Source organism: Tachypleus tridentatus, chromosome 2 (assembly GCF_004210375.1).
Source record: "Tachypleus tridentatus isolate NWPU-2018 chromosome 2, ASM421037v1, whole genome shotgun sequence".
Classification (NCBI taxonomy): domain Eukaryota; kingdom Metazoa; phylum Arthropoda; class Merostomata; order Xiphosura; family Limulidae; genus Tachypleus; species Tachypleus tridentatus.
The window spans coordinates 121,794,303-121,821,288 of record NC_134826.1 but is presented as its reverse complement, the minus strand read 5'-3'; the positions used below and the strand labels follow the sequence as shown (position 1 = coordinate 121,821,288).

Below are 26,986 nucleotides of genomic sequence, written 5' to 3'. Positions count from 1 at the left end.
ATCATCTTCAATGGACTGTCGACCATCCTTAAAATGTTCATGCCACTTGAAACATGCCGTACGCTTCATAGCAACATCACCGTAAGCCGTGTTAAGCATAGCAAACGTTTCAGTCGCAAATTTTCCAAGTTTAACACAAAATTTCACAGCAAGTCGTTGCTCCTTCAGGTCATTCATTCTGAAATCCGCCAAACGAAAAAATCGCACTTCACTTAAAACCGCGTAGCTAATACACAGATAAAGATATCTGCAATCGGGAAATGGCGTCGTAATCAGCTGATCTGTACAAACCTAGCGACACCAAGCGGATTCCCCTGGAACCAACTGGAGCCGCGCAATTCAAACAGTCCGCGTATTTTTTGAACAGCCCTCGTATTCATACACAGAATAAAACCTTCTAAAATTAAAACACTCTCCTACATCAACACAAGGTGTGTTATTTTTTACGTTTCATTTTGATGTTGTAGGGAAGTAGGTTTTAGTTGTATGGATGTGCGTTTAACTGTATATTAATAATCATGGTGATGAGCAGTAATAAATAACAATAGGCATTCGGCTTAACACAGCTCAAAATGTACAAAAATAATGTGTAAATATTCCCTTCCCCCATACACACACAATAATTTATTTTGAACTACATCTGTGACGAGTTTTAGATTTAAAATATGCACGTTAAGTGAAGGGAATATTTGAAAGTACAGTAGTTAAGCATGTAACGTATACCACAGGTTTTTCAGTAGGACCCTTATAAGAACAGGTTCTATCATTAAGAATGCTTTCTTACCCAGTATAACGTTGACGTCCAGCCTTCTTGTGTGATACACTGGAACACTGTAAGCATGGCGAAAAAAATGTTATCGAAGCTAGTTATACCAAAGTTGGGCCCCTTCCATCTCTCCAGGCAGGTCGCAGCTCCTGGGTCACACGTGCGGGCTCCTTGTGGGGCGTTTGTTGGGTCCAAGGTGTTATAGCAGGGAACTTCCTGTTCACCCTCGGTAACTATTTCACCTTCGATTAATATGGAATGGGTGGCAAAAGGAGTTAGTAACGATAGCAGTATTACAAATTCACGAAATAAAACATTTCACACTATTCTCCTAGGTGCCGATGTAAAAACAAAAATGATATTTTTTAGTTAATTACATGAACAACTACCACTGAAACTTTGTCCAATGACAGAGTCGACTCCATCTTTGTAGGGCTAGCTTCTAACGGTATCGATTCATTAGTTAAACACATCCAATTATACAAGTAATTAATTCTTTAAAGTATAACAACACCTTTTCGTTGCTTTACTTGATCGCAATAAAATCGGCTTTTAAAGGTTCACATGTTAAATATATAAAACACCACAAAAACAAAAAAGAGTTTTGAAGTAGACAATACAACAGAAAACATGATGATACATTGATTAGTAGTTTCAGAACAGTAATAGCTGTTGCTTCAAACACTTCACTAAACATTAAGGCAATTAGAATGGCTTCTTTTCCACTGAATGATTTTGAATTAAAACCTAAAATGCATGTGAAGTTCAAATTACATTTATCTAGGTAAAGTGTTTTCCATAAATAAAACCAGAGTAGTAGACCATTATCTTAAGCCGTGCTTTCTAATTAAGTAAAGTTTAATTAGTGAGCCTTGGTAGTATGTAAACGAATGTAATGAAGTGAATTATCAGACAAGTATAAAAACATTTCGGTTTAACGTTAAATATATATCCAATTATTAGTCTGTATTTCCTTTCATAAATCAACTATATTTAAAGGATCTTTTGTTGCTGTTGTTGATCAATATATTTTTTGTTTCTTATTGCACAATTTACTTTGCTTGGAATTTCATATTCGCGAATTTCTGATGGCTTAAAGTGCCTTTGTTTTAAAACTGTTTAGTTTTATATCTTCATAGTATTTTAATTACAATTAAAACTAAGGCGACTATGATCTAAAGTTTCTGTCTAGTGTTTTTCGTTCAAAACGTAATTAACAATTACCATTTTCATTAAGCTGAGGGATTTGCTAGAAATACCAGAAGAATGTTAGTGTATTAGTTTACTTTCATATGTATACTACCTTAAAACTAAAACATGGATGTAAGTATCTGAATCCTAAAAGTTGTTTGAATTACAGAAGTTGTAATTCACAAAACACAGTCTTCCATTGTGTTGTCACGTAAATCCTTGTGTAACAATATGGAAAGCGCTATATCGTAAATCCTTGTGTAACAATATGGAAAGCGCTATATCGTAAATCCTTCTATAACAATATGGAAAGCGCTATATCGTAAATCCTTCTATAACAATATGGAAAGCGCTATATCGTAAATCCTTGTGTAACAATATGGAAAGCGCTATATATATGCGTATATAGAATGGTACGACGCGAGATAAAAAAAAAAAACATGAAAAGGTAATTACGAAGAGTGTTTGTTGACAAAGTTTCAGGCAAGATGGTTTCAACATGATTATTTAATGTGACAGTGTCGGGTTTTTTGAGTCAAACCAGGTATTTTTAATGTTCTTTACAAGCAAAACCAGGAAGGCAGCAGCATCATTTATGAAATAATCACTCGTTAATAAATGTAGTTTTTTCTATACTATGATAAATTTTCATAGAAAACAAGTAATAAATAAAGGGTTTATGGTCCTCTTAGAGTCATTATATATATATATATATTATGGGCCAGTCAGATGGAATGCAGTGGCAATGGAAACACTGAAAAAAACTAAATGAGAGATGTATCTTGATGGTTAAAGTATATAAAGGAAATTGTAATGTAAAATTAATCAAAAGATATAATCTGATAGTAAACCACTACTGGCAGAAATATAAATATGTTGGATACATTTTGTTCTTGTAGAAGTGTAAAGTGTGAGAATCGTTTTATTTTAGCTATGTTAAAATAACATGTGTTATAAAAATCATGTCAAACTATCATATAAATAATAATGCACTTAACAACAAAGGAAAACTAGAATCAGTTTTAGAGTTTTCAAGGTCTTAGTTGAGAGACTTATTATATAAATATTTGAGCGTGATAACTACATATACTTACCGTACAAACAACTTTTACATTTGAAATAAATTGGTTATTGATAAATAAACGTGCATGTCTACACATAAATATGTACACAAACACGTATATTACACGTTCGTTTTTTTCCGACTATGGAAAGTGTGTAAGCTTTTTTTCACACTAAATGTGTTTTGTTGTCCCTGGCTTATGCAGCCATCCCTATATTAAGAATAATCAGACATGGCTATCGATAGCTTTATTCTTTCCAAATCGATGTGTGTTTAATAACTGAAGACAAAATAAAGGATGGATCCATCAAAACTCCAAATATATTTTTGTGACATGTGACACCGAAAAAAAATGCTCACATCAATATTTTCAAATGATTTTCATCATTATTTGCAGTCAAGACTCGTGTATATATTTTGCTGGTGGCTCCGAATTAATTTGACAACAATAAAAGTTTCAAGAAGTCAATACATATACATACATACATAAGAAATTCACATTTCTAACAATATTAAGGATTACCTACCTGCACTACTGCTTGGGCTAAGCTAAAGGAACATCAAATATTACTACTATTTAGAATTATTATTTTTTTCTTATACAGCGAAACTAGACTAACTTATCCGACTCTTTTTGAATGCTAGGACATAAGATACATTAAACCATAATTTGAGCTACTGACTAGAGATAAGGCAGCCAGTCAATAGTACCCACCGCCACAAGGGCTTTGTTCAGCTGTCTGGACTGCATAACTGGACTTGTTTTGTTTTTCGACTTTCGCGCAAAGCTACACGAAGGCTATCTGCGCTAGCTCCCTAATTTAGTAGTGTAAGGCTAGAGGGAAGGCAGCTAGTCATCACCAATCACCACCAACTCTTGGGCTACTCTTTTAACAACGAAATAGTAGGATTGACCGTAATATTATAATGCCCCACGGTTGAAAGGGCAAGCATATATGGTGCGACGAGGATTCGAACCCCCGATCCTTAGATGCCACTTATTACCAACTTTTCAACGTGCCTACACCAGAAAGCGTGTTTAGCGGAAAGATGTCCCAAATCTTAGATTTGTTAGAAAAAATAAAAAATTAGCTTTACATCTGTAATAATTATCAGTTGCGTTTAAAGTGGAATACAGTTTACATATTGGTAGATCTTTCCACGTAAACCTACTCGAGGTTTATATTCATGCTAGTCTTTTCTAATTTTGAAATGATGAGACTAAATAGAAGACAGCTAGTCAAAATAATCCACAGCAAGCTAATTGGCCACTTCAATCGAATATTGCGAATCCATCGCCACCTTTACAATGCACTCAAGGTAATATTACACAAACTACAGAACTTCGGACCCACAGCCCGGTACGGTAATCACAATTATACAAAAATAATTACAATCATTTGAAGAGGAAACTTATGAACTCGTGCTACCCAAAGTTTCATAGTTTACTGAAATATACAGAATTTACACTTTGAAAGCCATCAAATTCATCTTACTGTTTCCCAGACTTCAGTTTTCGGTGCATCAAAAGTGAGATAACATTTCTGTAATGAAACCCTTGTTTGTAAGTACGTTTGGAATGACAACTTTAACTTAAAAGTTACGTTATTTCGCCTAGTAACAATACAATTTATCTTTTAGGGAGCTAACAGAAGTAACAGTAATGAACAGTTGTGAAAATATATTGATAAAATATATAGAAAATATTTTACTTACTTGTATCTTCTAAACTGTAGCATGTCTTATGAAGAATACCATTGTAAAATTCAAGGCCAATAATTGCAAAAATGACAATTGCAAAAAGCACTAACAGGCCAATTTGAAGGAGAGGCGCCATAGCCTTGATAATAGATTTTAATACTACTTGAAGACCTAAAACAAAAAACAACAACAGAGATACTTATTCCAGTAAGAACAAAGATATTCTTTTAAAGTGAGTATCTTTAAACAATCTAGTGTAGAAAGGTGTCCAAAATATGTGAATACTAACAGAACGACATGAAATAATTATTTGGCTAGAGCCTAGAGGTAATTCTAAAACACATTTCTTCATCTCCAAAAATTCGCAGTTTGTTGTTGTTCTTGTGATCCTTTTTACTATTTTAAATAAAATAAGTAACTTAAAGTGCTCGCAAGGTCTCCCTGTAGAAGTGTAGTATCAGAAAAAACAAACAAACTGGGTCTTTAACACATATATGGCCTAAACAGCTACACAAAGTTAAATTCTAAGACATCAAAAGTTCAGCTTCTGTATAATTTTAAAATATGTTGGACAATATTATTAAGCATTTTCTAATGTTAAAGTGTATTGACTTAATTACATTTGTGTGAGGGTTACGCGTTAGTAACAGTTTTAAGGCGTCTGAAGGGATCTAGCTACCTGTATGCACAATTCGTCAGTACTGTTAAAATAATTACCATTTTGGAAATTTATAAATAAAGATTTACACAGTAAGTGATGGTCCTTGCACGATGGAAATGGTGGCCTGATGTAATAGCAAATCATTTGGTTCTAATACAATTCAAGAGGTGTCCAGAGATTATGATGTCTTCTCAGTTCCAAGGTGCATTGGCGATTGGTTGACATGATTATGTATTGTGATTTCAATATTGCATGCTCATACGTTTTTAATACAACTTGCTTATGAGAAGTAGAGAACAAACTCAATATACACTAAGGGAACATAGAACTAAAGAGTTTCTGATTTTACAACAGTATTATTGGTGTAATGTATAAAAACATTCCCATGATATCTATACACTGATATTTAGTGCTTTCTCTGCTGGGCATTGAAGTGAACTTTGAGAGATAGAACGTATACCGGTATCCATGTCCGTTTAAATATACTTTTAAAACACGGTAACTGTTAATACAAAGGACACTATACTGATTTACAGAGATGAGGAAAAAAAAACCTCGTGAGCACAACAGACTCATTACTTTATAATTTCCAACTAAACCGTTTCTCGCATTTTTTTCTATGCAATTAAATAATACGACAAGTTCACGGTAAATATCTTCATGTGTAATACTGTAATGTATTCCAATTTGAACGTTTTAATACTGGTCAATGAGCTGACTTAGTTTAACAGTTGATGGTTGTATCACTTTGAGTTTACTATAAATAGCAGCTAAGCTGTTTTATTTGCACTTAAATAACGAACCGGTAATGTGTTCCACCTTAAAAAAATACAATCATATTACATTGAAAAATATTATAATAAATGTTACAATATAACACGAGAACACTATCTTATTTATACAATACTATAAACACTACCTGCATAACCTCTTAATCCTTGGTACTTTTATCAACACAATATGACGAAGGGTAAATGTAAAGGCTGCTGATATGAAAATTTTTATAATGAAATTATTTTTACAGTTTGGGTTCCTAAAAAATAAAAATTCGTTACTAGTACTAAAATATACGTGTTATGTCAGTTGTTTTTAGAAATCTAACAATTCACACACAATTTGTTGTGGTGCATTCGATACGAAAATTCCTTCTTGATATTTATTGTTATGGAAAGTATATAAAGAAAAACGAGGCACGAAGTCGATATTTTACTTGGTGTGAAGTGTAATCTGAGACATGGCCATCAAGAGCCCCTACTTACTTGGAATCCCAGAAACGAGCTTCAGAGGCCGAAGCACTCTTATAGCTCTAAGTGTTCTCAAATCTACTTCTAAGTTATCGGATGCATAGGAGGTAATGAACCTGTAAAAAGGGAAAACAAAAAAAACAGGGTCTAGCCCTACAGGAAAACTACGATGGTTTCTACAACTATTTCTAAGCCTTACGGACTACTGGGATTTCTGGAAACTCAACCATCTAGACGTTAAGGAAATAGAGAGGAAAGAGCAGGATCCTTTTCAGGAGAAATTCAACAGTTTCTCATTTGATGAAAACACACTTTATTTGGAGCGTAAATGGCTATAACAGCATTTAAAATTACTTGATCTTGAATTACAACAAGTTAAAAACTGATTTGTCTTAAATTTTCAGTTAGCAGAATACCACACTCCAAAATTATTTTTGCATTTCAAAACTACAGATTCAATATTTGGAAATAGGAAATTATTTAACTCATGCCATGAAAACAGAGATCGGACCGACCACGAATCTTCGACTTTACAAACTAAGCTAATGCTAACTTACCTATTTTCTGAATTCTTAGTTTATACTCCACTGGGTATTAGGAGCGAAATGATTTTTAAATTACGCCAATAACCTGGTAAATCTCAAAATCGATCGGCTATTTAGTATTTTCAATAACTAGTCTTAATTGACTATTCTATGAACCTAAACGTTATACTGAAAATTGCAGCCCTGAAACCGGGTGGGACTAGATCCCACGACTCTGCTACTTAAGTAATTGTGATGATTTTTTCTCCATTGCTACAGTCCTCATTTTTCACTTCCGAGGTCGATTAAGTCGAGATTAGCCAGAAAAAAACCAAACTACTCCTGAATATGTTATTATATTAGAATGTACAAGAAATACAGAGGCAAAACTTCATAAACGTTTTTTACTGGTTTCCAGAGATATATGGAATTTTTAGTATTTCCGTAAGGCTTAAAGATGAGAACAGCTAGAACTAAGTCATGTGAACCTCTGGAGCAATATATAAGAGCCCAAAACAATCCACTTTTGTAAAGTTTAAAGAAGAAAACACGAAATTTGCCACCACGTGTAAATAACTACTACAATTATTTTTTTTACTAAAACTAGTTGCAATTTCTTTGTTTTTTTTTCTTTTTACCTGAAGGTGATGGTTTCGACTGTAGGAAATCACATTGACTATATTTATAAGAGTTTAATAATTTTAAAGTACACAGTACAATAATAACAACAATCAGAACCAGTGTGGGACAAATATAATTTAAAAATACAGAAAAATTGATCGAAATTATCACAAGGAAAAAGAATAATGTAGCTCACGTAATTATGTTAACCCTAAAGTGATTTTTAGCTATTTCTATGAGTTTCATAATCAGACTAATCTAGAACTACAAAGCTTTAGTATACAAGAGCAAGTCATTTCTATATGTCCGCTTTCATCTTTAATAATGAATATAGTCTTACACAGCTACAGTGTTCGTCGCTAACTCTTTGACTTGAATGTAAAAAGTCTCACACGGATGAGTTATTTGACTGAAATCTTTATTGCTAACATTTTTTGTTTTGTATTTACTAGCTTAAAGACAAACATTAGAATACAAGTAAGCGTGGAATACTTACCCCGTGACAACTACTACAAAGTCCATAATATTCCAAATATTACGAAGATATGAACCTTTATGTGCTATAAACCCTAATGCTAGAATTTTTAGTAAGGCTTCTATACAGAAAATACCAAGGAAATAGGGCTCTGTTTGCTCCTGTTGGGGAGAGAAAAGTAAAAAAGAGAATCAGTTTGTTAGAATACACAGACAAAATCATGAGCATAAAACACTAAACCCTTTTATTTATCATTATATGTACGTAGGCATGTGTGTGTGCGGAATAAAACATTATAAAGCGATATTAATAATATCCAACTCTTCAAACTAATAATCATTTCATAAACGTTTTTCTGCAGTTGTCAGATTCGCCTATAACGCGGAATCAATATATACGTTATTACAAGCGTTGAACATTTTCATATCCAACCAGCGTTGTATTTACATCTACTTTTGTTTCAATAACAATCTTGTTCGTGTTTGCCGCATTTCTATAAGTTTAGTTTGATAATACGTGCTTGTTACTTTAGTCGGAAACGATTAAATTTAACAACTTTGATTAAGTCAACTCGTGTTTTCAAGAACTGTTACATTGGTTTAAAACATACAAGAGATTTAATTCAGTTATCATCATAACGGATGTATTTATTTAGTTTATTGTTTAATTTTTTCAAGTTATAATTATTGTGTGTGAATTTTTTTAATTAATTGGTAGGATATTGCTTTGTTTTATGCTCTAAGGGTAAAAAAAACACGCACACACACAGAAAGATAAAATAGTTTGTTTGTTTGTTTTGGAATTTCGCACAAAGCTACTCGAGGGCTATCTGTGCTAGCCGTCCCTAATTTAGCAGTGTAAGATGAGAGGGAAGGCAGCTAGTCATCACCACCCACCGCCAACTCTTGGGCTACTCTTTTACCAACGAAAAGTGGGATTGACCGTAACATTATAACGCCCCCACGGCTGGGAGGGCGAGCATGTTTGGCGCGACTCGGGCGCGAACCCGCGATCCTCAGATTACGAAGCGTACGCCTTAACGCGCTAGGCCATGCCAGACCTCAGAAAGTTAAAGCAAAAGGAAGATAGCCCCGATAACAATACGTTACTTCTTTGTTTCGGAAAACACAGAAAGCTATCTGCATTACTTACCACTAATAGATTAAAGGAAAGCAGCTTCCTAACAACACTCACCACTAACTCTATGTCAACTTTAATCGAATAGTAAGATTTCATTGTCACTCTTATAATGCACCCACGGCCTTAAAAAATTTTCTAGCGCGTTTATACAACAAACAAATGCTAACATTAAACCCTGAGATACACATTGAGATTCGTTTGGAATTAAGCACAAAGCTACACAATGGGCTATACTATGAGTATCGAAACCCAATTTTTAGCTGCGTGAATCCGCTGGGGGCATCCACATACGATTAGCACGCTCGGTCCATTATTTTAGTTGCTAAGTGCTTACTACGAAACTTAACTTGTAAAAGTATAAGAATAGATGAAAAACTAAGGAAACTGTGTAATTTTCTGTTTATGATTCATATTGCGTGATGTACGAAAAGTGAAAAAGATAGTGAAATTTCACAATATAATTTTCATGTTGAAATTATTGCGTTGTCTTTATATTACTCTCAGCTTTTCTTATACATGTACATAGACATACACGCTGACTTCTTTGGATTATGTGGTTAACTGTTGATTTATATTTTGTTTTATCTAATAGTACGTTTTCTCCCATATCGAATTGAAAGATTAAACACTACTAAGTTTTGATAAAAACAAAATTACTCGCTAAACGAAATATAATTAATTTATTATTCACATACATTTCGGTTAAATATTCTCAGATTGACGAATAAAACACTCATTGAACTGAGTTTTTCACTTTATTTATAGTCTAACGCATTGAAGCTCTGAACTATTGAGCCAAAATTTGTTTCACAAAAGCATCAGTTCACAAACACAGTTGTTGCTTTGGGTCCAAGTTAAAATTTAGTAGTAAACCTTGATAAATATATGCGATCACAAAACGTGAAACGTTAGAATTACATTATACAGTATTCTTCCTTATTATGCTGTAAACCCTTTCCCCTCAAATACCTACGCAATATAATTAAACAATGACATTACCAAAACACTTAAGAAAACAGGTTGACAACTGAACCTTCAACTTGTTTGTTTGTTTGATATCAAGTACAAAGCTACATAATGGGCTATCTGTGCTCTGCATACCACAGGTATCAAAACTTGGTTTGTAGCGTTGTAAGTCCGCAGACATGCCGCTGTCCACTGCGTGTAGATTTAACTTAACAATATATTTATTTATTTATTTTCCAAATTTATTTCTTTTTGTATGAGCTTCTTACACTAAGAAAAACCAAAATACATTTGTTTTAAGCATGAGTTATTATATTAGTAAATAAATATAAAAAAGGCACTTACTAATTTTTGGGCTAAGGGTGTTCTATCTCCTTTCGGAAGGTGTTCCTCTAGCGCCAGAACTATACAATTGGCTATGATTGTTAGCAGAACTGCATACTCAAATGGAGTGGGGTGATCGTTAAGGAAGTAACACTTATAAAACCAATACTTAACATACAAAAGATTGCTAAACTAATGTGATGGTTAACCACTAAATGTTATGACCAAAGTTGATGCGCGTTGGTGCCAGAATAGCAAAAATAATTATGTTTGTTGGAAAATTACGAAACAGTAAAGTATAAGATCTATATAAATTAATCAATTCATACAACAAACAATTTCACGAAAAAACGTACGTCAAAGAGAGGGTTGGCTACATTAATTTATCTGCAAAATTGTTCTAAAACAACAATAAACATTAATAGTCAAATATTTTATGAAAAATACAATGTGAAAATGTTTAGTTTTGGTCATGTGTTATAAATTTCAATGTCAAAATGAATACCATATATAATAAAACCCAGGAACTCCGAGTGAAATTCAGGGTATTCTAGATTATTACCTAAATGTATTACGGATTTCACAGCTCGCCTACGAGTTTCAGTTAATACTGTCATATTTCCTCTTTTACTCAGGAATTGTAGGTTGATCTTTACAAATACATCATTGAAATGTCTCAAATAAAATAACCATGAGCTCAGTTATTAATACTATTTAACCGGTTATTAACATAATCAATATATTTTCAGATTCTTATTCTAGTAGTTACAGTTTTATCAGTGTAAAAATCACAAAGATAATTCCATCAAGGTATCGTTAGGTAAAACGGTTATACTGTTTTAGTAGCTAAGCAAAGTGAATTATTCCAAAACCAAAAAGGTGACTCGCATGGATTGGTTTGTTTTGAATTTCGCGCAAAGCTACACAAGGGCTACTTGCGCTAGCCGTCCCTAATTTAGCAGTGTAAGACTAGAGGGAAGGCAGCTAGTCACCACCAACCACCGCCAACTCTTGAGCTACTCTTTTACCAACGGTTAGTGGGATTGACTGTAACGTTATGACGCTCCCACGGCTGAAAGGTCGAGCATGTTTGGTGTGATGGGGATTCGAACCCGCGACCCTCGGATTACGAGTCGAGTGCTTTAACCACCTGGTCATGAAATTAACGCAAATAAAATTTATAGCGATAATTGTCGTATCAAATAAATACTGTGTATGTAGGTAAAAATATATTTAGTTCGCATTTTTTATACGTTGTTAGAGTAAATTTAAGTATTGGAAAAAACTGTTAGAGTAATACTAATTCACATTAAAACGTAAACTGGTTGTTTAACAATTAAACCTACGTTTCGATTAAAATGAAATTAGAAATTGAGGAATTATAAAGACCGGCATGCATCTGAGTCATTCGCTGGTTTTAACTGCAATAGCACTAGTTTCATTTCGAGAAAACGATTTAACACGAGTAGTGATGAAAAAGTTGATTTCCAAGTTCACAGAAAAGGTTATGCAGCATCAGGCAAATGTAATTTGAAAAACGAATATTTGCACGTGTGAGTAGGAAATTACTTGGATAAAAATGTTCAGTTACTCAGAAGAAGAAAAAAAAAAGAAAGAGAGAAATCGCGTGTTTAAGTAGAAATTTAACTAAATATTCCATTATTGCATAATTTTCCCACCAACGCAAAATTTGAATACCTATATTTCATTACATAACGTTGTCAAGTGTGACACTTAGTTTCATGCGAGGTATAATGAAAATTACGAAAAGAAACATTTTCGGATTTTCAAAATTTACAATTAGTAAACTTGCACGGTACACAATATAAGATTTAGTACCCAATTGCACACAATGGTCATTGTCAAACTGTCTTCATATGTTTGAGACAGTAAACTTGTAACAAAGAGTAAAAAACTAGCGACTCTTTTTATACAAGGTAGCCATTTTACAGTTTGCTCTACAACATATAAACTATAGGCGTAGAGTTGTATTACTCCAAAAGTAAACCTTATCTTTTATATTAAGATGCTGTATAATGTGATTTTTTATCAATACGCAAGATTTTCACCACTGTTCAGTTTACGTTATCAATAAAAGAAAACTGAGAATCATAATGTTTCCCTAACATTAACAACTTTACTAGTTTTGAAAGGTTCGGTTTCTCAAGACTTTTTCTTGTCAAGTGTACTCTTTAAAGAGCTGAAACTTCAGCTACCTGAGCAACCCTTCAAAGGTGATTCAGTTTTTTTCGTGGACGTTTCGCCTAGATCAGGAATATTTCTTCAAGGGTGACTGCGTTACGTAAGTGCATTTTGACTGTTTGCATAACTTTTCCTCAGGGGCTCATATTGGTTATACAGAGTGTACGGAAAGTCGCTGTGCACTTATATATTTATTAACAGACATGTTTCAATATAGAATACAGGAGGAATATGAATGACAATTATAAACAATGTTGAAAGTGACTCTCGTTGGCATCAATACAGGCTTGGATCCTTCCTATTTTGTTTCTAAACACCGCTATCAGTTGCTGGCTTGAAATAGACTGAATGAACACCATGTATTAGAGGTTATACGTGGCGTTATGTATAATTTTTCAAGAGTATTTCAGGACTGTTTCGACCATTACTGTAACCATTTGTCATGTGCATTATTTCATTTCCATTAACTTGCATACGGAGTTTTACAGCATATCCCAAGATTTATTATTTTTATTTTTTAATTATCTGGGCTAGTTCAATAACTTCATCCCAGAACCGTTTTGGTGACTTTCCTTCAAGGGTTATTTAGGTAATTCTGTAAGCCTTCATGTGAAGCATCAGAACTTACTCAGAATTCTTTTTTTTCAAGGTTTACTTTACTACTTCTACAACAATCGCTTGGATCTGCGAAGTGTGTTGTAAACAACCGTTTGTTCTGATCTTCATTCAAATATTTGGCAAAGTTAATGATTTGTTAGCGCAAAACTACACAATGGGCTACCGGCACCTTATCATTCGCGAGAAATCGAACAACGGAGTTTAGCATTGTAAGTTCGTAGACCTTGCACTGATTTACAGACAGATTATTCGGCAAAACTGCACAAACCTACAATATGCGGAGCGCAATTTTGCAGCAATGGGACGCGGACCATGTACCCTTGGATCTACAATCCAACATGATTTTGTATTTGTAGTCAAATGACTTCGACTATATTGTCCCTATTTTCGTAGCATAACCTGATCAACCATATCAACCCGTGAAAATATTCTAAAATTATTTTATATGTTTTGCACTCAGCAAAAATGTAAAACGTTTTTTATGAAAAAAAAATTGGTCGGCATATTTTATATTTACGTGAACCGTAATTAAATATTTCATCTGTGACATTTAACAGTTGGCTTCATCGACTTTATAAATTAATATGTTTTGGGGACCGGTATAAATGCATACGGCGCTTTTCTCAAAATAAACTCACCAAAACCACAGAAATACACTGCCCTTCTCAACAATTGTGATATCAATCAGTGATTAAGATATATGTGATACATATGTGTTACTAACAAATCAAATGAATTACAAATAATCTAGCAGTTATGGTACGTCAGTAACGAGTTAGAAGTTGTGACTAGATAACAGCCTGCGAAGCAAAATAACTGGAGCTATTTTTTTTTTTGAAGTTTTACATAGCATATGATTCATCTGACTAAAGTTTTTGGTTGTCTATATAACGGTTTACTATTAAGTATTTACTTTGATATCTATATTCGTTTCGGTTTAATATACATTTAGAAATACATTTAACTTATGCTGTTAAAAGTGTACTGCGAATTTCCCGCCTATCCTCTAAATTGGTAGAAGATTGTCAAGTGTAAGAATCAACAATATATTTGTTACATTTTTGCCAACTGAACTTTCGACAACCTCGCCTAAAGTTTATTAATCGACGCGCCAAGAGAGAGTTTTCAGGATATTGCTGGTTTGCTAAAGTTAGTACACTACATATCTTGGAAGCTAAAACTGTAATAAACGCTTATTAATCGGAAAACTACAGATATTTGGCCAGAAACGATTATAGATTTTGAACATTACAAACCGCTGAACTTCAGAGAATTAACATCGGACGTTAGAACTTCTACCAGGACATCAGATACCTTCGTCGTTGAAATGTTTGTTTGTAAACCTCGTAAGCCCAGTCAAAAATTGAGCTACCTACCCTCCCGTAAAGTGAATTGTACTTGTGTATCAATACAGAATTATTCGCTCATCGTGAACCGTCGATAAAAGATTCAGTTCCAGAACAGACAGAAGACTTAGGATTGTTTGTAACCTTGTAAATCTTTTGTACATAAATTATTATTTGTAATAACATTTATAATAATTGTATTATTGTTTGTGTATTTATATAAATTTCTGTTAAGGACGAAAGCTGTGTAGTCAAGAGTTACGTTTCAGTTAATTTCAAGATCCGAAATGAAAAACAAAACTGTTCGTTAATTGCAAAATTTAACTTTAACTGCCGATCGTTAGTGTTAAAATATTATTTGTTAAATGACATTTTCATGTTACAACAAGTTTTGTTACTTTGATCTTTTCTCAATGATATTATGCACGACATTCTTGTTATTTCAACTAATCTTAATTTCTGCTAAGAACAAGTTACCATTAAAAGTTGACTCGGTTTCAGGTTATTTAAAATCGTAATGCGTTAACATACAATAAATCGGAAATTCGTCCGTGATAAATTATATTACGTAACACCTCACAATACGTTAAGGTGTAAAGTCCAATCAATAATTCAACTTTCTAGTCCGAAATAGTGATTTGCTGGAAGAACATTTCATACTCGTTTCTTTCAGCACTAAATTTTCTTACAGCTTGAGCCAAAAATCCTTTATATTCTTTGAAGCAGCTTCTACGATAGGGGTCCTTAAGTGCAACGCAATCTTTCTCTTGAATGTGTATGAGGGTTATCATCTTCCATCTCAATTCTTTTGAATAACCTCCATACAAAATAAATACATTGAACTCTAAGAGTTTTCAAGAGAAAAAAGATGTATATTCCTTTTAGCGTATGCAGATATTATTCCAAAATACCTGTCTGTACCATCTAGTTGAGAATTATTTACAACGGTTAGATATATTCAAAGTAAGTTTGGGAGACTTGAAATAAAGAGAGACAAACACGGTTAAAAAATTATTGGTACTTAACCAGCACACACTTGCAGATGAGTTGGCACTCTTCACTTGATATTACCCCCCCCCCCGTAGTAGCACACACATAAATGCCTTTTACAATAGCTGATTGTTCTTGCTTAGCATAACGTTTCACTTATGAAACCTAGCATTAGATACAATGTCATTTTTGAATTCTAACAACAGTTAATACTGAAATGATTTTGTGATAACATTTTCTTGATCATTTAACGTTATCCTTTTATCTAAGCACTCAATTTCATCTTCTATGTTTCCCCTTCTGTAATAGTGCATACGTGTATAAAGTGTTTAAAATCAACTCATTGCCCAATATACTTGTATTTACATCGCATTTTACAGTGTCCATAGCGATGCTCAACTTTAAACAGCTTACCCCACGTAGAATTATTTACATTTCTTAGTCTCCTAATGGGTCTATTCACGTATCTCTGCCCAATACAGCCGAAGATTGAACACAGATGTGTCATCTCTTAGATTGTATTTACAAAAAATAAATAAATAAAGATTGTATGTGAGGAGCTTTCGTTTCTGGCTTCAGTGAGATTGTTACAAATATTTTCAATAATGGCTGAGTTTTACTATGAACTTAACAATCATCCTCTGTGTATAGCTTTGCAGTACAAATGAGACAAAAAAAACAACTCGTTGACGATAAATTTAGGAAGGTATTCGAAAGAATCATATTGCAATATATATATATTACCAAGAAGTAATTAAATTTTTTCACTGTTATTAAATAAAAGTTAATATTAACAACCTTGTATTACAATGTTACTGCTTCCAAATTAAAGTTCATTCTATAAGTAGGAATAATGCAATACCTCTCTGATCAAAATTCATTGATACGTATTCAAATAAAAAGATGATGTCCACGTCGCCCTCTGTTAATTAGTTTGTTGTTAAGCGCAGAACTACGGTCTATACGAGATCTTAATACGTCAGGTATTGAGACCTGGATCCTTACATTATAGCCCTCAGACTTACCAATAAACTGCCGGAAGGCGTCTTCTGTTTAACGTAAACTAACAAATGCAAAAAAAGTTGGTAAAAGTCAACGAGGCAGAAAAGAAAAATAAATTTAACTTCACAGCACCTAAAGTATATGTTAGATCATTTTCACAGCTGTAGTGATTTTTGTTCATAGTTCTCAGACGGGTTTGAGCCCCGTCATAATCACAGTGTTTAGATATTTAGGTAGAATCTTGCTTTATCCATAATCCTCAAATGTTGGGTAATAATCCTATAATAACAACAGTGTTTAGATATTTAGGTAGAATCTTGTTTTATCCATAATCCTCAAATGTTAGGTAATAATCCTATCATAGCCATAGTGTCTATATGTTTGGGTAGACCCTTGTTTTATTCCCACGTCATGGTGTAAATTGTCCTAGCCTTAATCTTAAATGTTAAAGTAGAACATTATTTTAAACATACTCCTAGACGTCTGAAAGAGAACCAAAAATGTTATGGTAACTTACTGCACGAGACAGAATGTCAATATCTTTGGGAAATTTTTGACAAAGAAATAATGTCTATAATACTCAATACATAATTTTCCCAACCGTAATTTTTAGATTTTTCAGAAATAACCTTATCCTAGCCATTATGTCCAAAAATACCTTTACCCTAAATACAAATCTTAGATGTACAAAAATAACCCTGTTCTATCTGTAGTGTTTTTTTGAGACCCGTATTTCTTCGCTAGAAATGCCACTATCCTACATTTAATGCCTGGATATTACGGTAATTTTCTTAAATATAATAGAATCTAGATGCCTGTGTGCATTCTTATATTCGATATTATCCATACGCCTCAACAGATTCGTTTTATTTATTGATTTTATTTAATGTAGCAGATACAGAAAAACACGTAGGTTTAAGATATCTTAAGATAAAATTGTTTGTTTGTTTGTTTTGGAATTTCGCACAAAGCTACTCGAGGGCTATCTGCGTTAACCGTCCCTAATTTAGCAGTGTAAGACTAAAGGGAAGGCAGCTAGTCGTCACCACCCACCGCCAACTCTTGGGCTACTCTTTTATCAACGAATAGCGGGTTTGACAGTCACATTATAACGCCCCCACCGCTGAAAGGGCGAGCGTGTTTGGAGCGACCGGGATGCGAACCCGCGACCCTCAGATTACGAGTCGCACGCCTTAACGCGCTTGGCCATGCCGGGCCGCTTAAAAAGCTACACAAAGGGCTATCTGTGCTCTGCCCACCACGGGTATCGAAATCCGGATTTTAGCTGATTTTAGCATACCGCTGAGCCACTGGGGGGCCGATAAAATAGTAAAAACCCTATAAACAGAGCTCTTTAAAAAGGTAGACTTGTCTTCTTTAATTTTCCCTTAAAAATATCCATTCTTCTAAAACATTCGGGTTTTATATTTACCATCTTAATGTGGCAGCTCTTTACCCTAGTATCCAGAAGTCAAGATGACCCCCTTAATACACCAAGACAGATAATATGAAACACAGACAGTGTAGATTCTTGTACTAGATATATTAAACATCTTTCTTTTTTGCTAATAGAAATTTCTTGCAAAACAAAGAGGTGAGTAAACAGTTTATGAAACTTAATCAAGGATATCTTAAAATGACCAAACGTGTATAATAAAGTCAATTCTCAATTATCAGTATATTATGGAGCAATAACATTTGATTTGAAGTTCGCGCAAAGCTACACACAAGGTGGTTATCTACCCTAGTCATTTCTACTGCAGCAACAATAGACTGACTTAAATGTGGGTAACTAAGCAACAGCTACAACTGCTGTTAACCGAAATTGTAATTGACTGTTACAATTACAATACCTCTATGGTACAAAGTGTGAAACGTTGTTTGCGACATACTGTGACTAGCTGATATGACTTTTTTCCATCAAGCAACCTTTGGCTTAAAATATAGATAATTGTAAATATTTATAGAATATACAGAAATTAAACATTTTGTGCTTCCTAATTACGATCACTCCTGCATTCTATCTTGTGCGTCTACAACAGGGAAACAAACAAAATTATGATGACAATAGTAAAACAAATATTTTTCATTTTTTAAAATATTTCCGTCTTCTACCACAAACTTAAATAGCAACATATTTGTGTGAAAATTATTCTATGCATTATGTAGCTATGCAAACATAGAAATAAATGAAACACGTAAGTTAAAATGGTATAAATATACTTATTTTATAATAACCTTCAATCCCTCGAATAAATAGGTGACAGGAATATAGGCTTAGCTAATTTGGTTAAAAAAAGTAATGTATAATATTAACAGTAAAGGAAACTTTGTTTCAAACAAGCTTCGATATACATCCAATTTAAACATACTATTGTTTCAACGAATTAGATTGTAGTTGTTCGAATTCTTAGGTACACGACGCCGGATGTATTTATTTAAACTACCGGAAACGAGAACAAAACTTCAACGTAGATATGCTGAACAATTTTGGACAACGTTCCAGTCAATCACATAGTGATGAGTTGTACATAATACAATAAAGCTGTTATTAAGTTTATCTAAGCAGCTTTTTATGTAATGTTTCAACGGACATAGAAAGGTTGTATTTCTAACTAAATTCTAAATACAATCAGGATCCAAGTGTAATATGTATTATTCATAGATTATTGGTTGATAATTCCTGTTTCACCCTGTATTTAAGCTTATCTTAGGTATATCACGTGTCTGTAAAAAAGCTAACTTCAAATATTGTAACTTCGTTTATACTAGAATTATGTTTGTTTTTTATTACTACTAGTTAATACTACTTATAAAAGTGAATATTTCGTTGAAAATATGTCACCTCAGTGAAATTAATAGACATCACTGTTTTGGTTTATCACGTAATTAAAAACGAAGCAGAAGAAAGAAGAGAAAGACATTCATTTTTTCAAATGACATTTCTGGTGAACTATTTAGGAAATGTTTACGATAGGTTTACGATGAACAATCCAAGCAATTCATACAGAGGCAGTGCTACCCGCTTGCCTCATCAAAACATATTGTAGTGTATCGTGGGGCCAAAATAACTTGCAGGATACACTGTTTTATTAACAGGATTGATAGTTTAACAACATTACACTTTCTGTAGCTCGGACTGTGATAATCCAAACTAAAACATGGTATACGAGGGGTGTGTTTTACTGAACCCTGACTTCACATACCAGATTTCAGGGCAATCCATTGAGAAATACACAAGATATGATATCTCCAGTTTTGAGTGAATTTCTTCCCGCCAAAAGCAGGAAAACTTTATTTGATAGTTTGTTTTGCTTGTTTTTTTTAATTTCGCGCAAAGCTACTCGAGGGCTATCTGCGTTAACCGTCCCTAATTTAGCAGTGTAAGACTAAAGGGAAGGCAGCTAGTCGTCACCGCCCACCGCCAACTCTTGGGCTACTCTTTTACCAACGAATAATGGGATTGACCGTCACATTATAACGCCCCACCGCTGAAAGGGCGAGCATGTTTTGGTACGATTGGAATTCGAACCTGCGACCCTCAGATTACAAGTCGAACGCCTTAACCCACCAGGTCACGCCGGGCCACTTATTTGATAGTAAAAGACATTTAACTTTCATGCATTTTTCTCAAAGTTGTACAGTGATAGATCTTTAGAAATTACAACTAGAATTTTTAAAATATTCGTTAACTTGTTAGCTAGACCCCGTACTATTTCACTTTTAGTTCCTCAAATTCCAACAGGTGTCTAGATATAATTTTCTCCATTGTTGATTGAAAGCTTGGCAAGTTGATGTTGCCTAGAAGGATATGGATTAAATATTTAAACTTAACCCTCCCACATATATTCATGAAATATTTAGAGCTCTGGTTGGACTATCCTAAACATACTAATGTTGCTACTTTGAAGTAAGGCATGGATCATACACATTTTAAGAAAATAAGTATTATCTTGATGGAACGCCACTGGTCTACCGATAAAAACATCAACCATGACTCCTCAAACATAACTTAAAACCATTTTTGTTAGTTTCTGGACATTTAGATGAGTAGGCTTGTCCAACAAAAGTTTAACACACAGCATAACCCACACCAAAATCATCTCACATTATTGGACAATAAAATCACGACTATATCATTCATTTGCCTCTAGATTTTATATTGACTCCTAGCTTCAAATTAAGCGAATGAACTTCCATCTCTGAATGATATTCATGATCAGCTGTCAATACTTCAATTCTGTTGGAATGTGCAGTAAGTTAAAGAACCCGGACATTCATTCTCGGAAGTAATATATACAGTTAATGTACCACAGTCCTTTCAAAATGTTTATACGTGGAAAGCATACTGCGCAGACCTTACATTTTGTGCTCAGTTACCTTTAACGATATGTATGGTATTTTTTTTAGATAAAAGAAATTGCGTCACAGAGTAAAATACTACAAAGTTATTTGAAGATCTTAGTTACATATAAAGTGCCCTGTCTAACCCTAACACAGAATATTAGCAGAAGTCAAAATGTAATGACCTAAATTATTTTATGGCCTAAAATTATCTGTGATATAAAACAATTGTAATAGGCTTTATATATATATGTTCAAGATTAGATTATTTATTTATACACATGCGTTTTTCACTTCTAAACAAATGGCGTATTTTTAATGTCGATGACATGAATTCACTTTGAATACTGAATTACAACGTTAGATGTCTCTACATAACATAAAATAGCTTGACGTTCAAGATAATACATGGCATAATTTCCAATTAACATGAATGTTGTTGTTTTGAACCACATATTTCCAGATATTCCAATATTTAGACAATAAAACAAAGGTAATTTGTTCCAGCAAATGATTTAACAAAATATTTTATCGACATTATGTGCACGAGTGTTACTCTAAGGTTTGGTTTCTTTTGAATTTCGCGCAAAGCTACACGAGGGCTATCTGCGCTAGCCGTCTATAATTTAGTAGTGTAAGACTAGAGGGAAGGCAGCTAGTCATCGCTACCCACCGCCAACTGTTGAGCTACTATTTTACCAACGATTAGTGGGATTGACCATCATATTATAAAGCCTCCACGGCTGAAAGAGCAAGCATGTTTGGTGCAGATTACGAGTCGAGCGCCTTAACCACCTGGCCATGCCGGGGCCCAATATTTATGTACTCCAGTTTTTCCAAAATATTCATGTGCGGACCTCACATTGTTTGCGCGTAGTTCGCGTGATAACATTGGATACAATGAAACACAAGTAAATACACATAAAAGAAAATGATATCCTGACATTTTTACACGTTCCAAACATTGCTTTCGGAAAGTTTTTTTTATTTACCTCACCCACTTCTATTATTAATGTGCTCTCTTTATAACTTTTATATAGCTTTTACTGAATATGGTACATTTTCTTAATTATTTTGTATATATTATCCATGACTAACTAAAAGTTTAATTTCTATATGCTTGTCATGAGTATTTTAGTGCTGGGTGAATGATAACCAATCACAATGTAAACCCTAACACGCGGCTACATTTTGGTACAATTCATTTTCACATTATAAAGAGGTGGCATTCCGATAATATTTACTTTTTATATCCCGTTTTCCTCATTGTTTTCATAATAATTTCCAATGCTGCATATCATTGGAAAGCAAGTCCTAACCAAATAATTTCCCATTAACTTGTATATACTAGAAATAAATATATAAAACAACACACTAGTTGTCGTCCACTCAATATAGTAATCATTTTTGATATTGTTGATCCTATACATTTTACCACAGTAACTAATATTATTTTGTTTACTTTTAATTAAACATAAAGGTAGCTACGAAAGGACTATCTTTACTGTGCCCACCACGGGTATCGAAATCAGATCTTTAGCGTATACTCTGCAGACTTACTACTGTGTAACTGAGCGAGGGTGGAGGCTAGTAAATATTTCTCTCTAATATGTATATACACACAGAAACACACGTTTAGTAAAAGCCTTAAGTAGTAGAACTAATTTATAAAGTACTCTTGAACATACAAACCATAGTTGCTGTAGCCTTTATAATAAAAATATGTTTACTAGCTAATAATAAATGGCTTCAGATCAAAAAAACTATAAAACTATAACAACTTACGTAGGTTAATACATAAAACCTTAATACGAGTATTGATTGCTATATGTTTTCCACATACGTGAATTAAAAATGATTTGAAATATTCGAAAATACGGAAAAATCACTGTTTTAAGTTTAGTTAAGCCACAATGCTCGTCGCTTGTAAACTTTGTTGCTTAATGTGTTATTTCTCTTCTTATACGAGGTTATACATACAGGGCTACTGTGCAAACAACAGAAAACCATCATCCACTGAGGATCGAGCCTCGAATTCTAGCTTAATAAGAACTAAAACAGTGATAAGAAAGATTGAAATTCGGACTTATAGTGATAGTGTTAACTGGTGAAAACATGTTTTATGTTGTATAAATGCATACTTCACAAAATATGCTATCTTTTACAGAACTAAAGGAACAAAAATTATTCACTCACACACACATTACATACCACAATACAATAAATTAAGTAATTATTTTATGTTGGGTGTTCTCCCCCTCCATTTTTTTTGTTTCAACAAAGGAAGTATACATATGTGAACACACACGCACAGAATTTAACACAATATTCCAGATAAGCTACATTACACGACTACCATCTAATAGCACCGAATCTTCTCTAGTTGGATAAAGAATTATCCGTTAATTGACTTGAATGATCACATAAACAAAGCAGCACACTCGAAGATTAGTAACCAATCATCTTTAAAACCCCCAGGAGAGATGGTACATAAAGAGCGAAAGGTTAATTTCAGTAACGATCACAAAATTATTAAAAAAAAAAAGAGGTAAATTAACGTTATCATAAATTGTTGCAATGGCAATAGATAAGATAGCTACAAAATTATATTAGAGGAACAAAATATATATATGAATAAATTCCAAACGGCTGAGGAACGAATATTATGATTAGGTCGTGGTGTACTTCAGGATTCACCTTGAACGGTGTTATTTTTTAGTCCACGTCAAGAAAGTCTGCATCATTGAATCTACTGCTGAAAGGGTTGTGCTCAATTTAAACAGATAGTTGGATAACAGTAAAAATAATGTATGAAATATAAAAATAGATTTACGCTAATTGTGATATCTAAATTCCACGCGTTGTGTTTTGTAAAAACAAAGTGAGAAAAGGAATTCTATCAGATTTACAACAGAAACAATTTAATTTAAATCAAATGTAAAGTATTGCAGGAAAAATATAAAATCTAGTATGAAATTCTATTAAGGTACTGGATTTTTTTACAGTGAATTTTGGTTTCATAAATTGTGAAGTCCGTAAGTGGTTTTAAACTGATGTTCTCAAATATGATACGTTTCACTAAGTCAATTTACACCATTCTACTATTTTAAACTAATATTCTCAGATGTGATACAACGTTTCACTGAGTTAGTTCACAACATTTTAATATTTTAAATTAACATTCCTAAGTGTGATAAAGTGTCACTGAGTCAGATTACTATTTTAAACTCATATTATAAAGCACGATAGAATGTTTTATTATTATAACTTAATATTCCCAAGTGTGATATCATATTTTATTGAATCAGATTACACTTTACATTTTTAACTAATAACCCCAAATGTGATACAACGTTTCACTGAATCAATTTACAATATCTTATTATTTTAAACTAATATTCCCAAGCGTAATATAACGTCTCACTGAGTCAAGTCACCGTCCAAATGTGGGGCAAATATATTGAAATAAACAGCACCTACAAACCTGTTACAAAGTTAACCAGTATTTTCAAGTGTGATACGAGAAACTAAACTGACAGAACTGTATATTACGTGGTTTTTATTCAAATGATTCTGATATATTGTTGACCTTCCAGTATGTTTTCGCGAAACGGATACACACACATTGTTTGTTGAACAAGCTCTGAAATGCACGATTTCTCAATTATAGAAATGGAGTTGTAGTAAAACATCTACATATACTTCTAATTAAAAACAGATAATAAATGGATTTGCGCACACAAGCTCAGCCCACAGCAGTGGTTACATACAACGTGAGGTAAACATGTCTTGCTGGTTGCCAGCAGCAATTTAACTGTTGCCATGGTAATCGCATGCAGGTCATGACGTATGGCTTGCTGCATTTGATTGCGCGCTAATAAACAAGGGAATTATATAACTTACAGGTATAACTATACTTAGCGTAAATGCCAGAATTTCATATGTAACATACAAGGTGTTCGGAAAGTCACTGTACACTTATATATTTATTAACAGACAAAACTGCACAGTGACTTTCCGAACACCCTGTACTTTCAAGTACATTACTACAAGAAATGACAACAATCTTCAATTAAACACACACATAAGACCATAAGATAATCAAATGATTACACATAGTGATAAATAATTTAGTAGTCGATACAGTAGTCATATGAAATAAAATTCAGAAATACAATGTGGAAGAAATAAAAAATAATTGTTAATGGAATGTCTGTCGTACTGCACATAACACTTAAACACATGCTATTATACACATGAAACAGTACAAACCACACTTAACTATTTCGGAGTATATGTCAGAATTAAACATTTAAATCATGTACTTATCTTAACCACGATTCGGTCCATATTTTGTACCAGGGAAGGTCAGGTTTAGCGTGGAATTGTTATTTTCTTTGCACTGTCACTGAAACCCAAGTAATAACCATTGTTACTTTGTTGTTGCATTACTTACAATACGTTAAATTTTGTCAACTGTCCACAGTATCAATTAACACACCTTTTTTGTCCCATGCCCAATTTATGGATAATATTAACTTGTATATTTTCACTAGTTTCACTTATGTACGATCGCACTATTAATCTGTGTTCACACTATAGTTCCACTTAGCAGTCAAACACACACACACACACGCAATCCTATTTTTACATATAAAACCCTTTTAAAATAGAACTACATTTGTGTCTAGGATTCAGTTATTCTACCACTGTTTGTCCTGTAAATTTTTTATTTATGAGGTTTAGAGGATAAAGGTATTTAGAACTTGGTTCATGTTTTATGTAACTCTCTAATTTGCTCATCAATTTATTTTTATTAATATTTTTCTCACAATATTAAAGCGAGTTATCCCGAAGTCTGTCTGTTTGATAGTGTTGGCATGTTTGAACAGTTGTGTAGAAATACTGAGTTTGTTGATCGTGGGACTGCATATACTTTCATTAAAATACAGAGTTGTATTTGTTGTAATTTGTTGATGTATGTTTTTGATACATTTATCCATGCTAAAGAGACATATTCTGCGACTGGTCTTACGTATATTCTGTAAATGTTTAACATGTTTTCTGGTGTAGCTCCTTGTTTGTTGCTAGTTAGGCTCCTAAAGTAACTCGCTCTTTTCCAGGTTCTGGTTTTATACTATTAATGTCTGGTATCCAGTTTGATATTGAGTCAACTGTAATCTCTGATAATTTCACTGATGTTGCTACCTGTATGCATTAATCTTAATTCTCCATTTATTACAGTACAATTCTATTTCGTTTGGTAGTGGTTGTATACTGTATGTTGCTGTTGTCACGTTTGGGTCTCTATTCCAGATTGCAACATCATCTGCGAACCTGTGAGCTAAAAGGTGTAGTTTGGATCGTTAAGAGGCTTGTTGCTGTCATACATGATAAATAGGGTTAGGACTAAGTATTGGTCCTTGAGGAACACCCGCCTCCGGAGTAGGTACCCCCAACAGTCACTCTGATGCTCCTATCTACTAGGAAGTTAGAAGCCCAACGATTAATTTCTACAGGAATTCCCAGTTTGGACAATTTGTATCTAAGTCCGTTGTTCCATACCTTATGTAATGTGGAGTCCCAGTTTGAACAGTTTGTATCTAAGTCCGTTGTTCCATACCTTATGTAATGTGGAGTCCCAGTTTGAACAGTTTGTATCTAAGTCCGTTGTTCCATACCTTATGTAATGTGGAGTCCCAGTTTGAACAGTTTGTATCCGAGTCTGTTGTGCCATACTGTATCTAATGCTTCTTCAACATCTAGGAATCATGTATCACAGGGCAACTGGTATGGGTGTTAACACTT

General features: G+C 33.5%; 1 protein-coding gene across 1 annotated transcript in view; it reads right to left on the bottom strand.

The window, feature by feature from the left end:
• LOC143244981 (voltage-dependent calcium channel type A subunit alpha-1-like) overlaps positions 1-26,986 on the bottom strand; it is a 336,700-nt gene that overhangs the window by 108,005 nt on the left and 201,709 nt on the right. Inside the window, exons 4-8 of the mRNA XM_076490619.1 lie at positions 10,698-10,804; positions 8,268-8,407; positions 6,642-6,742; positions 4,737-4,892; positions 785-1,008 (exon numbers count right to left, since the gene is read on the bottom strand). Coding sequence (XP_076346734.1) covers positions 785-1,008; positions 4,737-4,892; positions 6,642-6,742; positions 8,268-8,407; positions 10,698-10,804 — 728 coding nt within the window. The remainder of the gene's footprint in view (positions 1-784; positions 1,009-4,736; positions 4,893-6,641; positions 6,743-8,267; positions 8,408-10,697; positions 10,805-26,986) is intronic.